At 35.1% G+C, this 24,037-nt stretch overlaps 1 protein-coding gene across 10 annotated transcripts in view; it reads left to right on the top strand.

The window, feature by feature from the left end:
* The window catches only part of CLCN3 (chloride voltage-gated channel 3), an 86,505-nt gene extending 62,696 nt beyond the window's left edge, over positions 1 to 23,809 (top strand). For 4 of the 10 annotated variants that reach the window (XM_001499056.5, XM_070261382.1, XM_005607731.4 and 1 more), the window contains 8 exons: positions 447 to 653; positions 2,189 to 2,269; positions 3,129 to 3,674; positions 6,228 to 6,414; positions 9,320 to 9,718; positions 14,257 to 14,473; positions 19,058 to 19,133; positions 20,835 to 23,809. In XM_001499056.5, coding sequence (XP_001499106.1) covers positions 447 to 653; positions 2,189 to 2,269; positions 3,129 to 3,674; positions 6,228 to 6,414; positions 9,320 to 9,718; positions 14,257 to 14,473; positions 19,058 to 19,133; positions 20,835 to 20,993 — 1,872 coding nt within the window. In that variant the 3' untranslated portion in view covers positions 20,994 to 23,809. Of the gene's footprint in view, positions 1 to 446; positions 654 to 2,188; positions 2,270 to 3,128; positions 3,675 to 6,227; positions 6,415 to 9,319; positions 9,719 to 14,256; positions 14,474 to 19,057; positions 19,322 to 20,834 lie in introns of all 10 variants that reach the window. The other 6 variants (XM_001499028.5, XM_070261381.1, XM_070261383.1 and 3 more) reach the window with 2 other exon arrangements.
* The last annotated feature ends 228 nt before the right edge of the window (positions 23,810 to 24,037 follow it).

Here is a 24,037-nt window from a genome sequence, read left to right as displayed (position 1 = left end):
GATATATAGGAAAATATTACACATATTTACAGTGCTCTGAGAAGGCATAATATCTTTATTTCTGACATAGAGTGTCCAAAATGTATTTAACTATGTTATATTTCTACAGCTGAAGTATTCAAATTTGCCTTTTCCTGGTTATGTAATTATAACTCTTGTATTAATGTCTGTATTCCCTTTAACATGGCCTCATATTTTAGTTTTGTTCAGGAAGTAGGATTGCTTTCTATCTGTAGTTGGAAAGAGAATTAGAATATGATACAGATTTATTATATGTAGCATAATAGTTAAAGCTTTTGAAAAACTGACTGTGAATTGTTCCATAGTCCACCAAAATTTGCAAGATGGTTTCTTGAGTAAAACAAGACTTAAATTAGTCACTTAAATTAGTTAACGTTCTCATTTTTCTTAAAGGAAATTAGACTGACTTAATCTTTCCTTTGTAGATTAAAACTATTTTGAGTGGATTCATCATCAGAGGTTACTTGGGAAAATGGACTTTAATGATTAAAACCATCACCTTAGTGCTGGCTGTGGCATCAGGTTTGAGTTTAGGAAAAGAAGGCCCCCTGGTACATGTTGCCTGTTGCTGTGGAAATATCTTTTCCTACCTCTTTCCGAAGTATAGCACAAATGAAGCTAAAAAAAGGGAGGTAAGTGTCTTTTGTAGTTTATTTGACAGACAAAATATCTGTTATATAGAAATATCAGTGAAGAACTTCCTAGTGTAAAGATCACATTTTAGTTTTTACTTTTTGGATAAATTCTGTATTCAGGTTAGAAATTTAACATGAGATTGTTCATGCTTTCTTTCCCGTTTTTGAATAATCTCTAATTTGTCTAGAATCCATCCCCAGTGCTGTGCACTTACTCCTATATTTTAGAGAAGTTTTACATAGATTACCTGGTGTCCATTGGTTTCAGTTGAATTTCACAAAGGTCTTTCCATTTGTTTTTGCTTTGCCTTACACCTTTCTTCCTCTGAAGTATTTCCCAGATGTAACTGTTTTTACTCTTATTTCTCACTGTGGGTGTTTCTCCAGGGTTGGGAAATCTCAACAGTTGTGTTTTCCTCTGGAGAAAGTGTCTAGTGCCAATGGAAATGGTGTGTCATCTGCAGAGAGCTATTCTTCACCATGGGGAAGTTCTGAGGGCCTTTAGGACCTTCTGAGATTTAAATCAGAGATTCGCATGAAAGGGGATAAAGGAATTCCTCTTTATTCAGCTCTTTAGGGCAATTTCCTTTACCATTTTTGTAGACCAGCCTGAGATCTTCCAGGAGACCTTTGACTTTATATATTATGGCGTTCCCCTGATGTTTCTAGATTGCTCTCGATCTTTTTTAGAAGAAAAGCAAGCTCCTGAGACCTTTTGTATTAGCTCTAGCCCAGTCCCTTCCTGTTTCCCAATCTAATCTGCAGCCCTAGATGATACAGAGCTCTTTGCATTTTTAAGGTATGATATTTGTATATCTCATTAAATATTGAGAACTCAAGGGTCTTTGGCCCTAGCACAGGACCTTTCATCCTATAGTTTTTTATAATATAACGATGAAAGTAGAATATTTTTATCAAACTATTTAATTCTTCAGTTGAAGAGTTGATGAGACAGTATCGTAAACAGTAGCCACTGTTTGTGCTTTCGGAATGAGGCTCCCCAATTGGCAGTAGCAGTATTTTCAGAGAACTTAGGGTAGTGAAAATATAGGGAAACAATAGATTTTAAGGTCTCTGTATATTTTGCTAGGATTTGAAATAGAATAATGATTGATGATGGAAGCAGTCCAGCTCTAAAATCTGAAGAAATGATATCCTACTTAAAAACAAACAACTTTCCCTCCCAAACCCCAGTTACCACTCTCTCCACTGGTCTTTACAAACAAGCATCTTGAAAGTTGTCTGTATTCACTGCCTCTTCTTCTTTACATCCTATTTACATTAGCATATCTCACACAAATGGGTTTTTTTTTCACTGAATATTGAATATATGAATGACCTTTCAGTTAAAGCAGAAGAGAAAAAAAGAATCTTTTTAGAAGAAATAAATATTTACCTTTGCTTGGGGAGGAGGAAGACGTACAAGTTGAATTCAGAAGAGGCATTTTGAAAATTTGAGTAACATAAAGAATTTTTATTTGGTATATTTGAATTTATAAGAACATATAAAAGAAACTACATCTTCTTTTTAGGTGTTATCAGCTGCTTCAGCTGCAGGTGTTTCTGTGGCTTTTGGTGCACCAATCGGAGGAGTTCTTTTTAGCCTGGAAGAGGTAGGTGAAAAAATACAGCAATTAAAATTATGTATAATTACCATTACAAATATATTTTTAAGTTTTCAAATTTATTTTCATAAAGTTGTTTTTCACTCATTCTTGCATAAAAAGTAATATACTATGTTTTTTACCTTGAGAAAAATTTTTAAAAAAATATTATGTATAGTGATTATTTAAAATTTAACTTAGTTGACATATTTAAAAGTAAACAGATATGACCTTGACTTAATAGAAAATAGTTAAAATAATCTACCCCATTGGCGAAATTATAGCCGTGTTTTTATTTTAAAATTTTTAATCAATTCCTAAATCGTCTTTGTTTTTCTTGCGGGATTATTTCTGTTGCAGTTATTGCTGTTTAAGGAAATAATTTTAGTCACGTCAGTGACATATTCTGTTTTTGTTTTCTCATTGGTGTGTAAGATGTTTTACACATTTACACGAAAATGTGACTAGGAATGTTTTAAAATTTACTTTTCCAGTTTGTGTTCTTTTCTTCTTTTATCTTTAATATAGAAGAGACAAATTGAATACTCCTTTGTGAGCTAAAGGAGTTAGTGATGGTGCATTTATTCTTATCTGCCATGAATAAGTTGGAGGTGAAACTCATTTTGAAAATAACAATGCTAGGTATTTTAAATACTTATTAGACAGTTATGATCAGTTGATATTGTGACTTTGTAATGATGTGATAGCCAAAGTTAATAAAACGTCAGTATTTTTCTTACCACAGTAAAGTCCATTATATGTAAATTCTAGCTGCAATAAAATTTAAAACTATGATATTTACCATTCAAGTTATAACATATCAGAGACATAAAATTATAGCATTAATTTTTGTTTCCCTTCTTTTTAGGTTAGCTATTACTTTCCTCTTAAAACTTTATGGAGATCATTTTTTGCTGCTTTAGTGGCTGCATTTGTTTTGAGATCCATCAATCCATTTGGTAATAGCCGTCTGGTCCTTTTTTATGTGGAGTATCATACACCATGGTACCTTTTTGAACTGTTTCCTTTTATTCTCCTCGGGGTATTTGGAGGGCTTTGGGGAGCCTTTTTCATTAGGGCAAATATTGCCTGGTGTCGTCGACGCAAATCCACCAAATTTGGAAAGTATCCTGTTCTTGAAGTGATTATTGTGGCAGCCATTACTGCTGTGATAGCCTTCCCTAATCCGTACACTAGGCTCAACACCAGTGAGCTGATCAAAGAGCTTTTTACAGACTGTGGTCCCCTGGAATCCTCTTCTCTTTGTGACTACAGAAATGACATGAATGCCAGTAAGATTGTTGATGATATTCCTGATCGTCCAGCAGGCCTTGGAGTGTATTCAGCTATATGGCAGTTGTGCCTAGCACTCATATTTAAAATCATAATGACAGTATTTACTTTTGGTATCAAGGTAAGTGCTAATGTGAGGTGATATTTAAGTAATCTTAGTATGTTCAAAACTTGTATGTGGAAAGAAATGAATTTTTTATCTAAAGGTGGTTGTTTCATAAATGTGGGCTGGAAAAGTTCTTATCTTTTGGGTTTAATTTTAAGTTAGGAAAAAGGAATTTCTTAGGATATATTGTTGAGCATGGTATCTGTTGTTATTTACCCCAAAACCTAGCAGCTTAAGATAACTACTTACTTTGGTCTTGATATTGGGTCAGTAATTTGGGAAGGGACTCAACTGGGTATATTTTGCTTGCAGTCTTTCATATGGTTGTCATCAGACATGGCTAGGGCTGGTCATCTCAAAGACATTCATATGTCTAGCACCTGGGCTGAGAAGATTCACACGACTAGGGCTGGAATATCTGGGCTCCTGGAACATGTCTCGCTCTGGTTTGTCCAGTGTGGTGGCCTCAAGGTAGTTAGATTTCTTACATAGTAGCTCATGGTTCCAAAAGCAAGTGTCCCAAGAGGACTGTTTCTGTTTGCCAGAGAAGTCATGCAGCATGCCTTCTGTTGCGTTCTGTTTGTCTAGGCAGACACCAAGACCCACCCATGTTCAGGGGGAGAAACATACACTCTACCTGTTAGTGGGAGGAGTGTCAGAGAGTTTGTGATCATGTTTTAAAACTACTTATATTAGTTTCCTATTGCTGCTTTAATAAATTACCACAAACTTAGTGGTTTAAAACCACACAAATTTATTATAGTTCTAGAGATCAGAAGTCCAAAATGGGTCTCACAGGGCTAACTTCATGTTGTTCACAGGGATTTATGGAGGTTCTGTGGGGGCATGGAAGGTCCATGTTTTTTTCCTTTTCCAGCCTTCTAGAGGCCACCCACATTCCTTGGCTCATGGCCCCCTTCTTCCATCGTCAAAGCTAACAATGGCTGGTCAAGTCTTTCTTTCATCTCATCATTCTGACACTAACTCTTCTAAATCCTTCTTCCTCATTTATAAAACCTTTGTGATTACCTTGGGCCCACCCAGATAATCCAGGATAATCTCCTGCTGTAAAATCTGCTGATTAACAACCTTAGTTCTATCTGTACCCTTAATTCCTCCGTGCTGTGTAAGATAATGAATTCACAGGAATTAGTATATGGATATATTTGGGGAGCCATTGTTCTGCCTACAATATCACTATAGGATGTTAGCTTGAAAGGACATTGTAGACTCAGAGTTAAATTACTTGGCCTTTGGACGCCATGCCTTTTTTCATCAAAGATTTAAGGCAGCTAGGTCTTATTCCCTGGGACATTGCTTTTTGAATTTACAAAAGTTAGAATAACATTCATTAGTTAGTGATTTGCCAGTAAATATTCTCTTACATGACTGTTAGTGATAGGAGGAATCAGATGTCTGCTAATCCTTGTTCTTTAAGTTATTGCACCTGTAGTTCATGTAATTGTTAATATTCGCTAGTGCTTTCACAGATGTAAATTATATAGAATAACAGCTTAATTTCAATCAAATTGGAGTGGTGTTAGTTTTTGAAATACAGTCTCTCTCTTTCCGTAGTCCTCTGTGTTCAGTCCACTGGGTATAAGAGTTAAATAATAGAGAAACCTTGAAGTTTTACTTTTTTTTTTTCCTTAGTGAATTGAGTTAAAGGAGCTGTTAAAGCTCCTGTTTCTACAGTAAGTTGATTTTCTGTAAATCCCAACTTTCTCTCCCTCAGTTGAGCTACAGGAAGCCGGAGGCAGTTGGTAGGCCTTTAGTAAGTCCACATTACTCTGCCCTGGCTGAAGGATCCTATCTGGCAGGAGAGTATAAAACATATTTTGATCCCTTCTATTTGGATATCCTTTAATGATCCTGATATGCTCTTCAACTTGCCATCATTTTGTACTTGTCTTGTTTCATATCCAGAACAGTTTAGAACTATTAGTCTATGGATAGTCTTTAAATGATCTTGCCTAAGGTGTTTACTGTCTCTATTATCCTCATGAAATTTGATCAATAAATATTTTTCTCCTTTTAATTACTTTTTGTATATATCTCACTAAAAAAAATTAGGGAACCTGATAAGATTGCCTGCTTTACTTTGTCCCACTTACAAGGAATAGTATGCAATATTTCCATCATTTGATAAACAACAAGTATGTAGGAAGGACATAATCTTGGAGTAAAGAACAGTACTTCAAACTGAACTGATTTAGTTTTATGAAATGATTCATAATGTCCCCCACCCCCCATCCCATTTCACCATGGACTAATGAAAGTTTTGTTAGGGCCTGGCATTTACGAACAGTGAGATAAAGGATAAATAACCCTTGGGTTATTTTCCCTTTGGCCTAGAGAATGTGGTTTGTTATTTTGTAACTGAATTCATAGAATTGTTAAGATACTGCTATAACTAGATTTTGCTAGTTTTATTTGTAATAGAATTTTGCTATAGTATAAATAAAATGTGAAAAGAATCAAAGTGTTGGAAAGAAATCCACAAAATGTAGGTTTCAAGCATGTAAGCAGAGGATCTCTGTCTCATTAAACATTCTGTTTTTGTTATAGGTTCCGTCAGGCTTGTTTATCCCCAGCATGGCCATTGGAGCGATTGCGGGAAGGATTGTGGGGATTGCAGTGGAACAGCTTGCATATTATCATCACGACTGGTTTATCTTTAAAGAGTGGTGTGAGGTTGGGGCTGATTGCATTACACCTGGCCTTTATGCCATGGTTGGTGCTGCTGCATGCTTAGGTAATGTAACTGTCTGTCTGTATATGGATGTTTGTAAGTCTGAGAAAGAAGAGAGCGAGTGAGAGCGTGCTCATGCTTAATTGGTGGGGTGGGTGTAGGGGGAGGGAGGGTACAGGACAGCAATGAAACATTACTACTCATATGGTATTATGCAGCACTAGTTTTCATTTCACCTGCCTGTGAACATTTGTTACTGCAAAAATTTAATAGTAGTTAGTGTCTTTTTAATATCTTGTAATACATTATGACAGAAAACATCTCTGTACAACATAGACTTTGAATCCTGTCCCAGGAGATTTTTGGTTTTTTTATTATCAAGGATCTTGGCTTGCCTATGACAGCTATGTCATGGTTCCTAAGATTAGCATACTAACAAAGCTTCAGAATAGCTTTACTCATGGTTTCTAATGATTTCTTCTTAGCCTTAGTAAAAGATTTCTTTACTGGTCCTCTTCCATTTAAGGTGCATTTGTAACAGAAAGAGAAACAGTAACTACTGTTTTAATGAAAAGAAAAGCAAAAATATCTACATTAAATACTTGAGTTGGGGCTGGCCTGGTGGTCAAGTGGTTAAGTTCACGTGCTCTCCTGGTTCGGATCCTGGGCACGGACCTGGCACTTCTCATCAGGCCATGCTGAGGCAGTGTCCCACATAGCAGAAGTAGAAGGACCTACAACTAGAATATACAACTATATACTGAGGGGCTTTGGAGTGAAGAAGAAGGGAAAAAAAAAGATTGGCAACAGATGTTAGCTCAGGGATGATCTTAAAAAAAAAGTTTAAAAAGAAATACTTGAGTCTATTTATTGTCCTCTTGGATGTGAAAAATAGTTATTTCTTGTTATATTTAAAATAGCTAAATTTTGGTTATAATATTTAATAATACTTGGTATTTTGTTCAGTGAGTCAAAATTGTATAAAGTGATTATTGATCTTCGAAAGTGTAATATCAAATGAAAGTTTAGGACAGAATCATTTTCATCAAAGTAGCAAGTATTTATCAAGTCTCCACTTTCTGTTTAGCACTGTGCTAGGTGCAGTGAGTGATACAAAAAGAAGGATAGGACGTGGGCCAAATTCAGCTATCAAGTTGAGGAGACATGACCAACTCTGAGAAGACAATATTGAGCAATATGTAATGATTATGTAGAGTACTGACTCTATGAAAATTGTAGGACTCTAGAGGAAAAAAGAGCTGAAGTAGTTCAGGTAGGATAGAACATGAGCTTTATTGTAAAAGATTAGTGGAATTTAAAGAAGACTGCTGAAGAACAGAATAATGGGAAGACAAAGGAACTGGGATAGGAATAAATTTAGTATTCCTGGGGCTTTGAAGAAACTGACAATATTGAAGTAGAGAGTACAGTTTGGATAATTTTGGGAAATGAAGTTGGATTGGTGAGGAGGAGCCAGATTATGAAACGGTGATGATTGATATCAGGATGAATTTGTATTTGGAATTGGTCAGATCTGTGGCAGAGTTGTGGCCTTGATGACTTTGGGAAAGTTCCTTTACTTCTTTTAATTTTTGTTTTCTTATCTTTAAAGTGGAAATAATAACCGCTTATCTCCTATAGTTGTTTTGAGGATTACATGAGATAAAATGCATGTAAAGCTGTTAGCACAGTGCCTGGTAAAATAAGTGTTTAGTTAAAAAAAAGAGCCTTCGTAAACTGACTAGGACATACCTGGCATAGCGTAGATACGTAATATATAGTAGGTTCTTTCTCCCTTCTATTTTTAGGTTAAAAAACAAAGGAAGAGTTTAAGCTTAATACATTATGAACTGGCGAGCCCTGGTAGGTTTTTGAGCAAAGGAGCAACATGGTGAAAGTAGTACTTAGGAAAGATTAACCTGGGATCATGGCTTAAAAAGTGGATTGAAGGTAATGGGGCCTGGAGTCAAGGAGGTAAGATAAAACAGTATTAAAATTAAGGAACAAAGTCTTGAAGGTCTGGACTACGTTGATAATAGTGAGAATATTGAGGAAAGGACATATAGATAGATATTTTGCAGAGCAAATCAGATAGGACTAGGTGAGAGTCTAGATGTTGGGATAAAGTAAAGGGATGAACAAAGATTGCCTATCTGGGTTGTCAGGAAGAATGTGGTGCCCAGTGTTCAATTCAGGGACGTTGGAATGGGGAACTCTTTGGCGAAGAAGATGAGTATGGTTTTAAGTGTGTGGTGTTTTCTGTGACAGTGGGTCATCCCAAGTTTTCTTAGAGTTTGAAACGAGACAAGCACAACAGTAAGATAAGGTATGCATAGTTGGAGACGTAGGACAGATGCAACAGTAGGTGAAGAGATGTGGATTAGGGAGGCATCAGCTTAGAGATGATAGTTCAGAATGATGATTTGGGTAAATGAATAGATGAGTTTTTGAAGGGAGGGGTTATTATACTGTAACGTAAATCACAAGCCATCAAAATATTTTACTCTTTTTGGAAAGATTTAGAGAAATGTATTAAATTAATATTCTACCCACATATGAGTTTAATTGTAAATTGATAGTAAACAAGATAGCTATGATATGCTTCACCACATTCCTTAAGAATTACTAATAAGCTTTTATAAGGGTGAAATTATGTCTTTGCTAGAGCAGTGAACCAAAATGGCAAACTTGGTTTAGTTGGTCAACTGTGATTTTTTTATGTGACGTAGACAGGTTTTGAAATGTTATTTTAATAGGCTTCTTGTGTTATAAACAAAAAAGATTGGTGTTTCTCTAGATCTTATTAAAATAGAGATAATTATCCTAAAAGAGAAGTAATAGTTTTTGATGATAATCCTCTCCACTAAGTTCTGTTTACAATTTGTGTTCAATTACCTAGTGCAAAAATTCTACTAACGTGTGGATGAAGACCCTGTACTTCCTGACCAGTGGTGCTTATTTTTTTCAGGTGGTGTGACACGGATGACTGTCTCCCTGGTGGTTATTGTTTTTGAGCTCACTGGAGGCTTGGAATATATTGTTCCCCTTATGGCTGCAGTAATGACCAGTAAATGGGTTGGAGATGCCTTTGGCAGGGAAGGCATTTATGAAGCTCACATCCGGTTAAATGGATACCCTTTCTTGGATGCAAAAGAAGAATTCACTCATACCACCCTGGCTGCTGATGTCATGAGACCTCGAAGGAATGATCCTCCCTTAGCTGTCCTGACACAGGATAATATGACAGTGGATGATATAGAAAACATGATTAATGAAACCAGCTACAATGGCTTTCCTGTCATAATGTCAAAAGAATCTCAGAGATTAGTGGGATTTGCCCTCAGAAGAGACCTAACAATTGCAATAGGTACCCTTTTAAAAAAATACACGCATGTATACATCTATATATATTGATATTTAGATATCTAGGTAGATACATATAGCTATATAATAGATATCTGGAAGAAAGGAAAGCAGTAAAATTTAATTGGTTGGGTTTGTGGGAGCAAGGGATATATTTTATGTCCCTTAAAATCTTATGTGCTTATGGAATGGAATTTTTTCTTTGGTGGATTGTTTTCATACTAAATATAGTTTTATCTTTTGATTTGGCATTCTTTTCAGAGACTGGAGTCAGATTCTTTTTTTCCCCACACAGAGAAGCCATGTTAAGTTGATATTATTTATAATAGCATGTAGTGTGATGCCTTAACAAGTGCCAGGGCAGCAAGCTAAATATATTCTTGTATTTAATAAAGTTAACTTATTTGAATACAAGTTGAATGCAAAATCTTCATCGATCTGTTTCGTATCAGAATCACAATGTTTTGCTTTTTCAGTTTTTGGATTTAGATTTACAATATTAACTTGTAATATCTAGTTTAAAGTGAAAGTCATTGAAATTTTATTTTGGGTCAAACACTAGGTTGAAAAAGTCCTATTGTATTTTGTGCTGACATTCCTGAAAATATGGTTTAAAGACATTAGCCATACTACATTATTTCTTAGAGAGAAACTTTTTCTGAGGAGGAAGTAATAGTGTTCCTCCAAAATTTATTTTTTCCCATACCTTATATTTCTGCAGTATTGGTGAGGGGCCCAGTAAAGCTTCTAATCCTTTTCTACACAATCTGACTCCTCTCCCCACAATCCCCAAAGGTAATGGAGGATATTTTCATCAAGCCATTGCTTTGATACTCCCTAGTTTTTAGTATAGGACCTTGAGCTGACAATGTCAGTTATTTGGGCTGATCCCAAAGGTCATTCCTGTGAGCCCATCATCTCCCTTCCAACTTACGTCTATGGCCATTGCAAAAGGGTTGTAATTCTTTCAATTCTTGTGCCATTTCAACAGGGAAGACTAGACAGTGTAGATGAGAGGGAGTGAGTTCTCAAATCAGATGGAAACTCAGTTTACAAGAGCTATTAAAGCAAAAAAAAGAAAAAAAGAAGAAGAAAGAAAAGAATCTACAGAAAATATCCTGTTCAGTTTAGGAGAAGGCTACATACAGCTTTGGAAGATTTTTTTCAAAGACTAGTAATCCCATCATTCCAAGGTTTGCTTTAAAGTTGCAAGAGTGGGCAAAGTGTATGGTCAGACGTGGCTGTGTTCAAGTGTTTCAGTTTCTCAGCTATTACCATGGCCGAACCTATAGTCAGAGAAGAATTTCATAGTTTAGATTCCCATTCTTTAGGTTTTAATGGTAGCCATCCAAAGAAAAGAAAAAAATCAGAATTTTGGCATTTACATGGAAATTTAAAGGAAAAAGGCCAGGTTTTTAAAAGATACAGAAGAAAGTGGTAAAATTAAGAATTATTCAGGGGAGGCCCCATGGCTGAGTGGTTAAGTTCACGTGCTCTGCTTTGGTGGCCTGGGGTTTGCCGATTCTGATTCTGGGTGTGGACCTACGCACCATTCATCAAACCATGCTGTGGTGGCGTTCCACATAGAGGAACTAGAATGACCTACAACTAGGATATACAACTATGTACAGGGGCTTTGGGGAGAAAAAATAAGAATTATTCACATCCCCACTGATTTTCTTGATATATTTGTACAGCTTTTGTTACAATCTTGAGAAATAGAAATTGGGATAGCAGATAATGTTGGTTTAATGAATTTAGAGATACTTTTATATGTGAGGTATCAAATCATGTCATCAGAAATGTTGGTCACACGATGACTTTTTAAACACACTCTAAATATTTACCTACATATATTTTTCTGACGTTTAAGTTTTTGAATGGGAAAAATAGGCCTGTATGCTGTTTTGTATATATGTATAATATATAAAATATAATATGTAATTTACATATATTTACATAAAATACTTCATAGAAGGACAAAAAAGAATGCTTGAATAGGTGATAAGCTATGTACTGTATCCAGAGATGGGAAAACTCAAGATTTTAAAAGAACAGTTTTCCCCAAATTTGTTTATAAACTCTGCATGTTAATTATTTCATTTAAAAAAACTTTTTATTTTATGTATAGATAGTACATTCACATAGTTCAAATTCAAGATAAAAGTATATAGTGGAAAATCTCTGTCACCCATGACCTCATAGTTACCAGTCTAACTCCATAGGCAGCCATCTCCTTGGTTTCCTCTGTATTCTGTAGATATTATTATATGCTTATATAAGTAAGTATATATATATTATTTTCTTCTTTTTTTTTTTCTACTGAGGAAGATTAGCCATGAGCTAACATCTGTTGCCAGTTCTCCTCCACTTTATATGTAGGTCACGACCACAGCACAGCTGAGGAGTGGTATAGGTCTGTGCCTGGGATCCAGCCCTGCAAATCTGGGCCACCAAAGCAGAGTGAGCCGAACTTAACCACTATGTGGCAGGGCCAGCCCCTGTATTTTCCTCTTTTTGAACAGCTTATATCATGCTATCCAGTACATGATGTTCTGTTTCTTATTTTTTTCACTAAACAATGTTTTCTTGGACATCTTCCCAAATCAGTTTGTAGAGTTTCCTCATTTTATTCTTTTACAGCTTCATAGTATTCCATTGAGTAGATGTACCATGGGATACATCATGATTTTTGAAGTTAGTTCCCCACTGATGGACATTTAAAATGTTTCCAATCTTTTGCTGTTATAAAAATTGCTGCCTCATATATTTGATAACCTCATGTAATTGGTATTTTGCCCATGTGCAAATGTCGGAAAATTACTAGAAGTGGACTTGTTGGATCAGAGAGTAGGTACATTTGTAGTTTTGTAAGATATTTGTAAGATATTTTCAAACTGTATCAAGTAGTGGTTATACCATATACTCACACTAGCAGTGAATGATAGTTTACTATGTTAAAGTTTAGTCTTTTTCCATAAGTTTTGAGAACTTAAGCCCTTGAGAAATATATTAATATATTAACATGAACAGGAAAAATAAAACATACAAACTTAGGGAGAGGGGAAGACAGATAATTTTGTATTAATGATTAGAGGTAAAATTCATATTTACTTTAGGAAATTTTGTGTTATAAAAGAACCACTCCCATTCACTTTTAAAAATAATGTCTGAATTGTACCAGAAAATGAAAACTATGATGATATTTTCTGCTTCAAAGGTCTTTGAATGAATGGCATTCAAAAAAGTTGTTTTTTTCAGGGAAAAAAACAAACCAGCAGATGTCCTGGCATTTTTGATTAGTTTAATTAATAACTTTTTTCTAAAATTTTATGAAATTTATTTTATTATCAAATGTTTATTTAAACAGTTTCTCAGCATATTTTCATTTATGATCTAATATTCAGTATTTTAAGGTGTTTAAGATTGATGGTTGGGGTTAGTTTTAACTCAGAATGTCTGTCATACACTCTAACGATATTTGCACTCCACCATTCACAGGTCATTAGCAGATGCTTCTATGGGCTAAAAGCAACTCAAGGAGCATTATTCGGAAATCATTTATGTCAGTTGCTAATGGTCTCTCTTCTTTTCCATGCCTTTGAAGATGGTGTAGGAACTTCTAGCCGTTAGAACTTCACTTAGTGCCTTCCTACTTGAACATGTTACAACACAGTTGGTCAGAAGGAGTACAAAGCATTGCAGTATTTGTTTATGAGCTGTCTATGTTTATCTGCTTCTCAATTTAGGACTGATGCTTATTATTTTTGCTTAAATATTTTTGTAGCAAAATTCATGTTTAAAATATGTTCACTATAACCAATACAATATTTGTACACAGTTTTGATTTCATACTAACTCAGAATAGAAACATAAAGCTGACTTTTTGCCTTTATATTCTCTCCACTTCATGGGTTTCCTTCTTCCTATAGTCACTCTTCTTCCTCTGCAGTTTTCTGCATCTTTGCCACTACTTGTCTAGCACGTTCAAAGGTGGGAGTGGAAGTAGGTAGCAGGACAGAGGCGTTTGAAGCAGAGCACACTGGAGCGGGGAGATTAATAGAGCCTTTGCAGATAAAACCCCCCAAATCAGTCTGTGTCCATTGTGTGTAATTGTAGTTTCAGCTCACCTGGTAATGCTCATGACTCACAGAGAATTAAACTATAACATTAGAAAAGACAAAAAACTAGCTAATCACAGAGGTGGAGTACACAACATAGTCAAAGTAAGGGTGACACTCTCTTTAGTCCCACCTCCAATGCAGGATAAGTGACACTTAGCACAGACAGGTGTCATTCGATCATGAATTCCTTTAATAAATTGTGCCCTCATAATTTGCAAAGGTTTTAATTTTCTCAAGTGTAAGAAATTGCTAAATGCTTTTCAATTGATTCCTTTCTTGGTGAAGAAGATAGGGAAAAATGAAGGGACCAAAAGTCATGGGATACATTTATTTATTTTTTTTATCTCTGAATAAGAATGTTGCCCTTAAAACAAAACCTATCGATTTTTAATTTTTGGTCTTCTCTATCTCTCTTCAGAAAGTGCCAGAAAAAAACAAGAAGGTATCGTGGGCAGTTCTCGTGTGTGTTTTGCACAGCACACCCCATCTCTTCCGGCAGAAAGTCCTCGGCCGTTGAAGCTTCGAAGCATTCTTGACATGAGCCCTTTTACAGTGACAGATCACACCCCAATGGAGATTGTGGTGGATATTTTCCGAAAACTGGGTCTGAGGCAGTGCCTTGTAACTCACAATGGGTAAGTTTGGTCAAAGAACCTCAGTTCATTTACGAGAATTTATGCTCCTTTTTAGTAGAATTCATCTATAGTTGTTAGGAGAAAGTGTGAGTCAGGTCCCAAATGGGAAAGTCTGTCTTTTACTATGGTTATAAATACTGGATCAGTCAATGATATTCACACTTACCAAAGAATAAGAAAAATGTCTGCTGCCAGATCTTTGCCAAAACATAAAGTGACATTTGTCAGGAACACTTCAAAGTTGGCAAAGAGCTGCTGAAACATCTCCAGCATGCACATGGAGCTTCGAGTATTTCCTTTCTTGGAGGACTCATGGACCTAACCTGTATGGAGTACTGCAAAAACCTGCTTTATTTTTGTAAGTAAGTATTTCACGTTCAGAATATAAATTTCTAGTACAATAATAACTTTCTAGATATTTTTCTATTTATTTGAGCCATTATTTGATTTATCATGTAATGAGGGAAATATATATAATTAAGTGAAATTTGTAAATTATCTAAAAAGCTCCTTTAGCAAATGCCTTATTTCCACTTTTCTGCCTTCTTCATCCACAAATCTTATACATAAACAGCTAATGACAAATAAACACTCATGTATTTAAAATGTATAAATTGATTGTTTATTTTTCTGCCCTTTAGAGATACACTCCAATGGTTCTCCAGGATAGGAGTGTAGGGAAGTTTTATTTGGCAGATGTCAGAGGGATTGTGGAGACGTAATGCACAGTGTGCCTCGGTAGACGTACAATCCTGCTTCATTGCCAATGCTCCCCTCTCTTCCTGGACCTGGGATCTGTTTCCCCACCGTTCTCTCTCCAGTCCCCTTTATTTCTGTTATGTTACTGCTCCTGGTTGAAATACTTAAGAACCTTGTTTTATCTGAAGGCTGATAATAGAAAGGCTAGAAACGAGAAACAAAAGTTGTTTGTTCTTGGATTATGCATAAACCGGCTGGTTAACCCTGCACAGTGTGAAGCTGGTTGAAACACCAAACACTTAGAGATTATCACAGCAGGTTTTTTAAAAAAAAAATGTTGTGTATAAAACACATGACACTGGTCTAGAGAAGGGGGAAAAAAGTGCAAAAGGGAAGGAAATTTGTTTATTGAACACCTTCTTCATGTTCCTCATTAAAGTTTGTGACACCTCTGCAAAGTAGATGACAGGATCCCTACTGTACAGATGTAGTGATTGAAGCTCAGAGAGGTTGAATAATTTGCCCAGTTACGTGGATAGCAAGTCATAGATCAGGGAGTCAAATATCTTTCCAATTTTAAAACCCAATCTCTTGCTACTGTTTTACAGTGTATTGGCTGATAGAATATCTTTTTTCTTTGTGATTTCTTAAACTACTAGTGTTTTCTTGGACAGTATATTAGACCTATTGGGTTAGAAATAGAAAGCTAGAGAACTAGGTCCATATTATTGTTTTCACTGTGCTAACCAGTTAAAATAACTTTAGGTAAGATGAAATAAATCATTAAAGGGATAAAGCTCTTGATTAAGGGCAGGGAGTTTGGAATTATTAAATACCACAGATACTAATTATAGAAGAGATGTATGTAGTAAAATACTATTTCCCTTGGTTTAATTTAAAAAATAATGGTACCAAACTTCATTGTTTAAAAACTTAAGTACATGGTAAATGGAATAACTTGTCGTAAAGCTTTACTGGTTCTTGGGCCCTTTTAATTATAAATGGCTCAATTGGAAGCTAAGCTGAATTGTTACAAACTTTTATTTGCTTTGAGTTGTTCTCTGTACCTGGCATGGTTTGTCCTTTTACCTACTAACAAATATAAATGTCAGTCTTTAGTCATGATTAACTATGATCACAAAGCTATATGGGTTAATTACCATATTTTACTTTGCTGATTAATTCCCAGGTTTTCGGCAGCACAGATATTAGGAAGGAAAATATTTAAAAGAAAGTGTAAAAATGAGAAAGTGTTGGGGAGGGAGGGGAAGATAGCTAATTAAAATTTTACCTGATACTGCCTGTTTACAAGAAAACTTAGGGTGGACTTTTTCTAAAGGAATATGTTTAATTGCCCTAATTATATTTTCCTTATTTCTGTTCTTCAAGGATAAAAGAAAAAAATTATATATTTTTTTATATATTTATATATATATTTATATATATATGAGAGATCATTTGGGGTGGTGGCTCTTGGGAATTTATTTTTTTGAAGTATGTAAGAGGTAGAGTGTTTTACTCTCACTTAAATGTCTTAAATCCAGAAAAGAAATCGTATCGTCTGGCTTTTAGTGGCGAGTATGAAGTTCTGGATAATTGTCAACATTTTGTAGTTTATACTGGGTCCTTAGAGGTAGAAAATTACTATTTGGAGGAAGAGATAAAACATATCTGGAACCTTAGATAGAAGGAGAAAATGAGAATAAAGAGATGAGGGGGAAGTGTGTCTGTAAATTTTAAAGATGTCAGTTATAGATTTCCCACATTTTATATTTTAATTAGCAGAGCTTCTCAAAATCTTTTATTCTTGATGGAACTAGCAGGATGTTAATAGGTGTTGCTCAAAAAGAGTTTTGTGACCATATAAGTTTGGAAAGTATTGGATTAAATACGATTGAGTTTTCTTTGCTGTGGAACTTCTCAGGACTTATAAATGTTGATATTATTTGATTCTCAGACAGGGATAATAGAAAACATAGTTTTCCAAACTTATTTGAACATGTGACCTTTTTTTGATGGAGGAAAAGGGGCAGAAGAACTCCTGGGCCTGGTGTTTCTTGGAATATACTTTGGGAGAATGCCAGGTCGTGCCCTGCTAAGTCTTACATCATTAGTCGTTAGCTCACAAGGAAACAGCAAATCATTCTTTACATGAATCACACTTTTCATTGGTTTTCCTTGCACTTCCTGAAATTAATAGAGCAGCTCTGAACCTGGCCTTATTATTTTTAAACCACTCTTCTCCATTAACTAAAGAGAGGAAATGTATGTATTTCCTCCTTTTTAGGGCTATTACTTTGTGAATATAGAGATTACTTTGTAAATCTCCAAATTTGTCATTTGGTCCTTAATAAATTTATAATCTTCCTCATTGTGTACCTTGTGATTTGACAGACCTTACTAATATATTAACTGAAACTAATCATTGTATATAATTGGATAGAAAAGAATGAGTAAGAATTAAACTGGAATTACTTTATTTAATTGTCAAGATTTTCACATTCCCTGACTCCAACTATAAATACAAGTGAATTGATGGGGGGTTTGTTGTATTTGTTTGTTTTACCTCAGACATCTCCTCAGAGAAGAATATCTATTGAGTGATTGAGCGCTTATTTTATCTAGTGCAGTTTCTAGGCTTTTTTGGAGGGGGAACTTGCTGTCATGCTCTGAGAATTTTTCAATTTGTCTTTATTCTTAAGGATCAATACGTTATTTTTAAAAATATAATGAGAAAACATTAGCAGAGAACCTATTTCTGCCTTTTCCATTCCCTACCCTCCCTGCTTCCTCATCCCATCCCAGGTATCATCCTAAGTAACTATTTTATAACTGACATACCTATAGGATGAGACTACTTTGATTAAGTAAAGTCCCCTGGTGACATTCTTCAAGAAGTCAGAATGTTCAAAGGCAGTTTAATAGTAAAGTTGGCTTAACCAGAGCACCAGGGAAATGTCCAGTTACCCTGAAGGGCATTCTGGATGAGCTTCCAGAATTAAAGATTAAAGCCTTTGAAGGTTTTGACTTTCACTCTCTTTATTACCATATGTTGTAGTTGAATTTATTGACTTCCATTATAAAACCAGTAACCAGAATTTTGTTTTAATAATTAAAAGCAGTCTAATTATTTTCAAGTATCCTCTTGAGAATTTATGTCCATGGTTTTATTAATGTTAGAATAATGATATGTTACCTAAGAAATAATTGTTATTTAGAAAAACAAAGCGTAAAGTAAAAGTCATTTTGACCTCTAATCATAAATATGTCTTATTAGCTTATTTTAAGAAGTAGCATTCAGCAGGTCCTGAAAATTAGAGGGTGTTTGTGTTGATTGACATTATTTATTTAGAGCAAACTGCCTCTAATTTTAATTCTAAATAATAGTAAGATCCAAGGGAATTGTTAAGTCTCCTCATAGGCAATAAAGGCTAAGCCTTCTCCTACCTTTTCACTGCTGAGGTAGATATAAATAATAGCTGCTGCATTTTGATATTTAAAAAATTAGAAAAATATTTTCCTGTAAGGAAAGAACACTGAAAATGAAACTAAATTTCAGGATTTTATAGCTGTGTATTAATAGTTTATTTTGTACTTTTCTTTGTAGTCATTTTCATTGTGAACTTTTTTAATTTTGATTTTTAATTTAAAAAGGAAAACAACCCACCAATATTTAAAAATAGTATCATGTTAGTTTCAAAAGTAGAATTTATGGAAATGGGACCTGAAATTTCAAATCATTTTTGTTTTTATTTTTCTAAAGTTCATTAAAAGCATTCTTATGGTTCTTGTTTTTCTTTTTTCTCTCATTCTTTATCATTATGATTGGAACCTCTTTTAATTTAATTTCTCACACAGTTATTAGCATAACATGATCTGTTTCAGGATTGTCTTGGGGATCATCACAAAGAAGAACATATTAGAACATCTCGAGCAACTAAAGCAGCACGTGGAGCCCTTGGTGATTAGAGATATCAGACCTCCTCATTAGACACCTTAGAAGGCAGGAAGCATGAAACTTGTGAACTGTTCAGTTCTCTCCCAGATACCTGCTGAACACAAAATCCTACTGCTGCCCATTACTCTTCTACCTCATAACATGTATTTGTATGATAAATTTAGATATGTGTCGGATTCCATTCATAGGAAGTAAGCAAAAGTTCACGTCTCAGAATCATTAGTTGCAATTTAAGAACTATAAACAGTTTTGTTGTTGAAAGAGTTAATATTATTGGACATTCTTAAAGTAAACAACAGATTTGTCTACCTTAGCAGATAGACCGGCCTCAGAAGACCCCTGACTGGTTAAAAATGTCAGCCGCACCACCCCAAATACTTTTTCTTCTTTATGTTTCCTCATCTTATGGTAGTCTTGTGGTAAATCTAAGCTCATAAATGACTTTAACTGAACTTTTAGCAATGTCAGAATTGCTGACAAACGGATTTTTTTTATGGGCACACTAACTAGAGTGTAAAGTGTTTGTATTTGTGATTATAGTATTAGTTCTTTTTTGCTATACCCACATACCTTCAAAGTTAAGAATGTGTGTCCTGCCATTTCATTAGTGAATTGTACCTAGATTATGTGCGTGCCCCTTTTGTCTGATGTTTCTAGAATACTACTAGCATCTTTTAGGATCAGTTGCATTTGTTTTAACTGGCTTTATGTCCTTGTGGTTTCATGACTTAAGATAAATTTTGAATTATCTTAACCTTATAACCTAAAAATTGTGTGGCTTTAGCAATTAATGCCTGAAATTATTTTGCCCTGCAATTGTCATACCTATATAAAACCTGTCCCAGTTTGCTTAAGTACACAATTCATTATGTATTCCTGTTGTATGCTAATATTTCACAAGTGTTTCATGCATCCTTTTAAAAAAACCTACTAACCAGAATAATAAGTAGCTACTCATTCATTCTGCTTTCTGCTTCACCTAAAATAATCTTTTAGGACTGCTTCTTGATTTTTCACCTATCTTTTAATGTAAGCATTAACAACTAAGACTTTCATAAAAGCACTGTATCTTAACTTTTTTGGCCAAAATCAAAAAAGAAAGACATTGATGAGTGTACTAGAAACTTGGGTTGCCTTACTTGGGGTTCTGAAGTTTGGGATTAAAGTTCTGTGCTGAGCATTTTATATGCATTTTTATCTCAATTGTATGTGCTTTCATGAAGATTCTGCATACAACTGGGCAATCCTTAAATTGTTTTTTAAAAGTTAGTTAATTGTAGTTTTAAAAAGCAGACTATTGATGGGATTGGTCCTCAGACATCTTACTGCTTTCTTGATGTGATGGGAATGAATTTTCCTTCTCAGATGGGATCAGTATCATTTCTTGTTCACACATCCTCTCATTTTTTCTTACTTTTTTGTTGGCATACGTTAATCAAAAAACCTCTTCTTCCATGAGGCGTGCAGTCCTCAGAGTCTCAGTGGAAAGAACATAGTAGTATGAGTGACCATAATATTTTTATATGAAAGGATGGTTGCTGGATAATCTAAATATCTTTACCGATAAAATACTTCCTGAAAATACAAAATCAGGCTGCTTGCTTTGCTCTATTCCTGTCAACAAAAAGGATTTAACTATAGCTTTAGCTTCTCTTTTTCTTTTCCCTTTTATTTTAATAGGAATCTTCTGTTTGTCCCTTTCAGGCGCCTCCTTGGCATTATAACAAAAAAAGATATCCTCCGTCATATGGCCCAGACGGCAAACCAAGACCCCGCTTCAATAATGTTCAACTGAATCCCATAGATGAGGAGAGAGAGGAAACCGAAGAGGAAGTTCATTTGTTGAATAGCACAACTCTTTAACCTGAGGGAGTCGTCTACTTTTTTTTCTCCTTTAAAAAAAAAAAAGGAAATATAAAAGCCAGGCTTTTGCAACATGGTTTGCAAATAATGCTGGTGGAAAGGCGTTGTTTGGGGAGGGAAAGGAGAGAGAGAAGGAAATGAGTGAGGTATTTCCCCGTCTAACCAAGAGCAGCAAGTCACCTCCTGTTGTTCTGCACTGGATGCATTCAGCTGAGGATGTGCCGTGATGGTGCAGGCTTGAGCCTCAACGGAGAGGACACCGGAGCCCTGGAGCACCCGGCCTGTTACTTCAACATTGCAAAGACGTGTTATCAGTCCCTATTTCTGGAGGGATTACTTTGAATTGAGCCATCTCTAAGACTGCAAGGTCTTGCCCTTTTTTTATCAAAACTGTTCTGTTAAATTCATGAATTGTATATTTAAGCATTACCTTTCTACATTCCAGAAGAGCTTTTATTTCTCTCTCTCTCTCTCTTTCTCTCTTGAGCTGTAACAAAGCCTCTTTAAATTGGTGTACCCTTTTGAAGCAGTCCTTTCTCATATTGAGATGTACTGTGATTTTACGGAGGTTTCATCACAAGGAGGGAGTGTTTCTTGTGCCATTTACCGTGTAGTTTATACGATCACTAAATGCTTGGAGCAGTCACATGCACCACAACAAAGGCTGATCACACAGGTAAAATCTCGAGTGAAGCGTGAACGAAATCTCTCAGCGTGTGTGCTTTGTGGTTCAGAATCAACAACAACGAAACTCGACTTGTAAGGATAAACAGAGTTTTCTTTTTTTTTCCTCTCAGACTTTATGGATAATGTGACCTGGTCTTATGCAAATTTTCTATTTCTAAAACTCCTATGATATACAAGTACTGTTCAGCATAAGGAAACAAAGTGCGGCTGCTTTGACAGTAAAGAGAAGGAAGTATTCTGTTTAGCTGTATTGGGAATTAATTGCATGTTTAAACACTGGAATTTTTTTTTCTTGAAATTAGATCAGTCATTTTTTTCTTTCCTCAAGATGTTTTACTGCTGACACTGAAGAAGAAATGTAATTCATAACTTGCACTAAATGTATATTTCTTTTCTTAAAAATTTACCATTCTTATTTATATTTTTATGGATTAAAATTTATAAAATACAGATCAGTTAATATCTCACTTAAATAATTTTACCTTTTTAATGTGATTTTTATAGACTAATTCAGACTTACAAATATGGAGATATGAACAAAGTTTACAATGGGTACAAGGGTTTAAAAAGAGGTTGTGGTTATTTCTCTATGATCCAATGTGTACATAAACCTTTTTCTGATCTTTCACTGCCATCCCCTGGATTATGTCTTCTGACCTGTTCATTTTGACTCATTAACTGGAAAATTGAAATACTTCAAATCACTTTGCAGATTAAAACCAAAAGTTAAATAGTGTTAACCTTTTTTGAAAAATCAAACAAATGAAAACAATAGAATTGTAAAGGCAGCAGTTAAAATTTTAATCTGAACATAACTTTTGAATCTTTGAGTAGGTCACATCCATAAGTGCTCAATGATGTTTTGAATTTCCACCGTGCACATTTTTGCAGGATGAGTTGAAAATGTACTGGGGTGTGTTTGGGATTTTTGTTTTTGGAAATGTCTGTCTTAATCATGGTCTTAATTCACTATCAGCAAATGCAGTTTTCTTGAAAGACTGGCCTAAATATTCTGTGATTATGCATTTTTGGTAGGAAAATGAATTTTTGCAGACAGACATTTTCTGAAACCTTACTGGCAATGAGCTGTTTTTACATTTTAGAAGTGATTCTTCACTTCTTAGTTCTTAATAACAATATATCTGTTAGGTCTGTAAAATCACTTAAGATCTGTAGGATCTTGAAGATTTATCAGATCATGAAGCCATATTAGAATGACAATGGAAAGTTGAGCAAAATTTTAGGAATTTCGTGAAGCATTCTTAGTTTTGCTATCTGCCTAAAATTAGTATTTTGTCCTAGTTACTTATCCCCTTTGGCAGACTTCACGTTTTCTTAGTGGCCCCTTCAAAGTTCATTTGGTCAGCCAGAGTGAAATCATTTCTAAATGATGGTTCTGTATATCTATCTCCAGCTTGTCTTCAGTGTATTTGCGGTATGCGGGGTGCACTGCTAGAGTATGTCTATTGAATAACTTAATTGCTTGTCCTGAGTTGCAAGCCTTCAAAGGAGAACCCAGTTTCTTTGCAGATAGCTTTATAACATTAAACTTCACATGGATTTTGTTTTCCATGTTTCCTTTTTTATTTCATTGCCCATCCTGCTTTAGAGCCTGACATTTCAGGGTGGATACTCAAGGTGGATGTTAATTTTCTTCATGGTGTATTTCTATCCCTGATATGTCTTACTGCTGAAATACAGGAAAAGTGCCGTATTTTTAATGTATTCAATGGTTTTCTTTGGTATTACTATCTCTTCCACTTTTCTTTTTATACGTTGAGGTGTGTCTGCTTTTCAACCAAACAGTGAAGTAGAGGAGACCATGAAATATATGTGCCTGGCTAATTGGCAAATTAATTGACCAATATAATAAGTGGAGCGCCTTATTTGAGTACCCTTTTTGAGAAGGTATGATGAGAATGGGCAAGGGTGTCAGCATCTCTTCTTATTAATACTTGTTTTCAGTTTTGGTTCATGAAGAATGCTTAGTTTGTTAAACTGTGATGTTGCCTAGAGCTGTATTTATCTGTTTTTATTTATACTAGTGTAGTAAAGCTGCTTATCATTACAGTAAAAATGATTACTGTGATGAGTTAATCAGAAAATCTATTAAAATCTATATGACAATGTGTGGTTTGGCATTTAATTATATCTGTAACAGTCCTCCCACTTTTACTGCTGGTCTGTGCAGTGTAGGCCAACATGCCTGGCACATGCAGCCTTCAAGGGTAACATAATGCTTCTCTCTGGTTACAAGCCATTTCTGTGCTTTGCATGCAAGGAGCGACAGAAGAATGGATGCTGAATTGAACAGCAGGATGCACATACTACTAGCAATAGCATAGAGCCTCCATTTG

This window comes from Equus caballus, chromosome 2 (assembly GCF_041296265.1).
Source record: "Equus caballus isolate H_3958 breed thoroughbred chromosome 2, TB-T2T, whole genome shotgun sequence".
Classification (NCBI taxonomy): domain Eukaryota; kingdom Metazoa; phylum Chordata; class Mammalia; order Perissodactyla; family Equidae; genus Equus; species Equus caballus.
The sequence above is the reverse complement of the archived record's forward strand: the minus strand, read 5'-3'. Positions and strand labels throughout refer to the sequence as shown.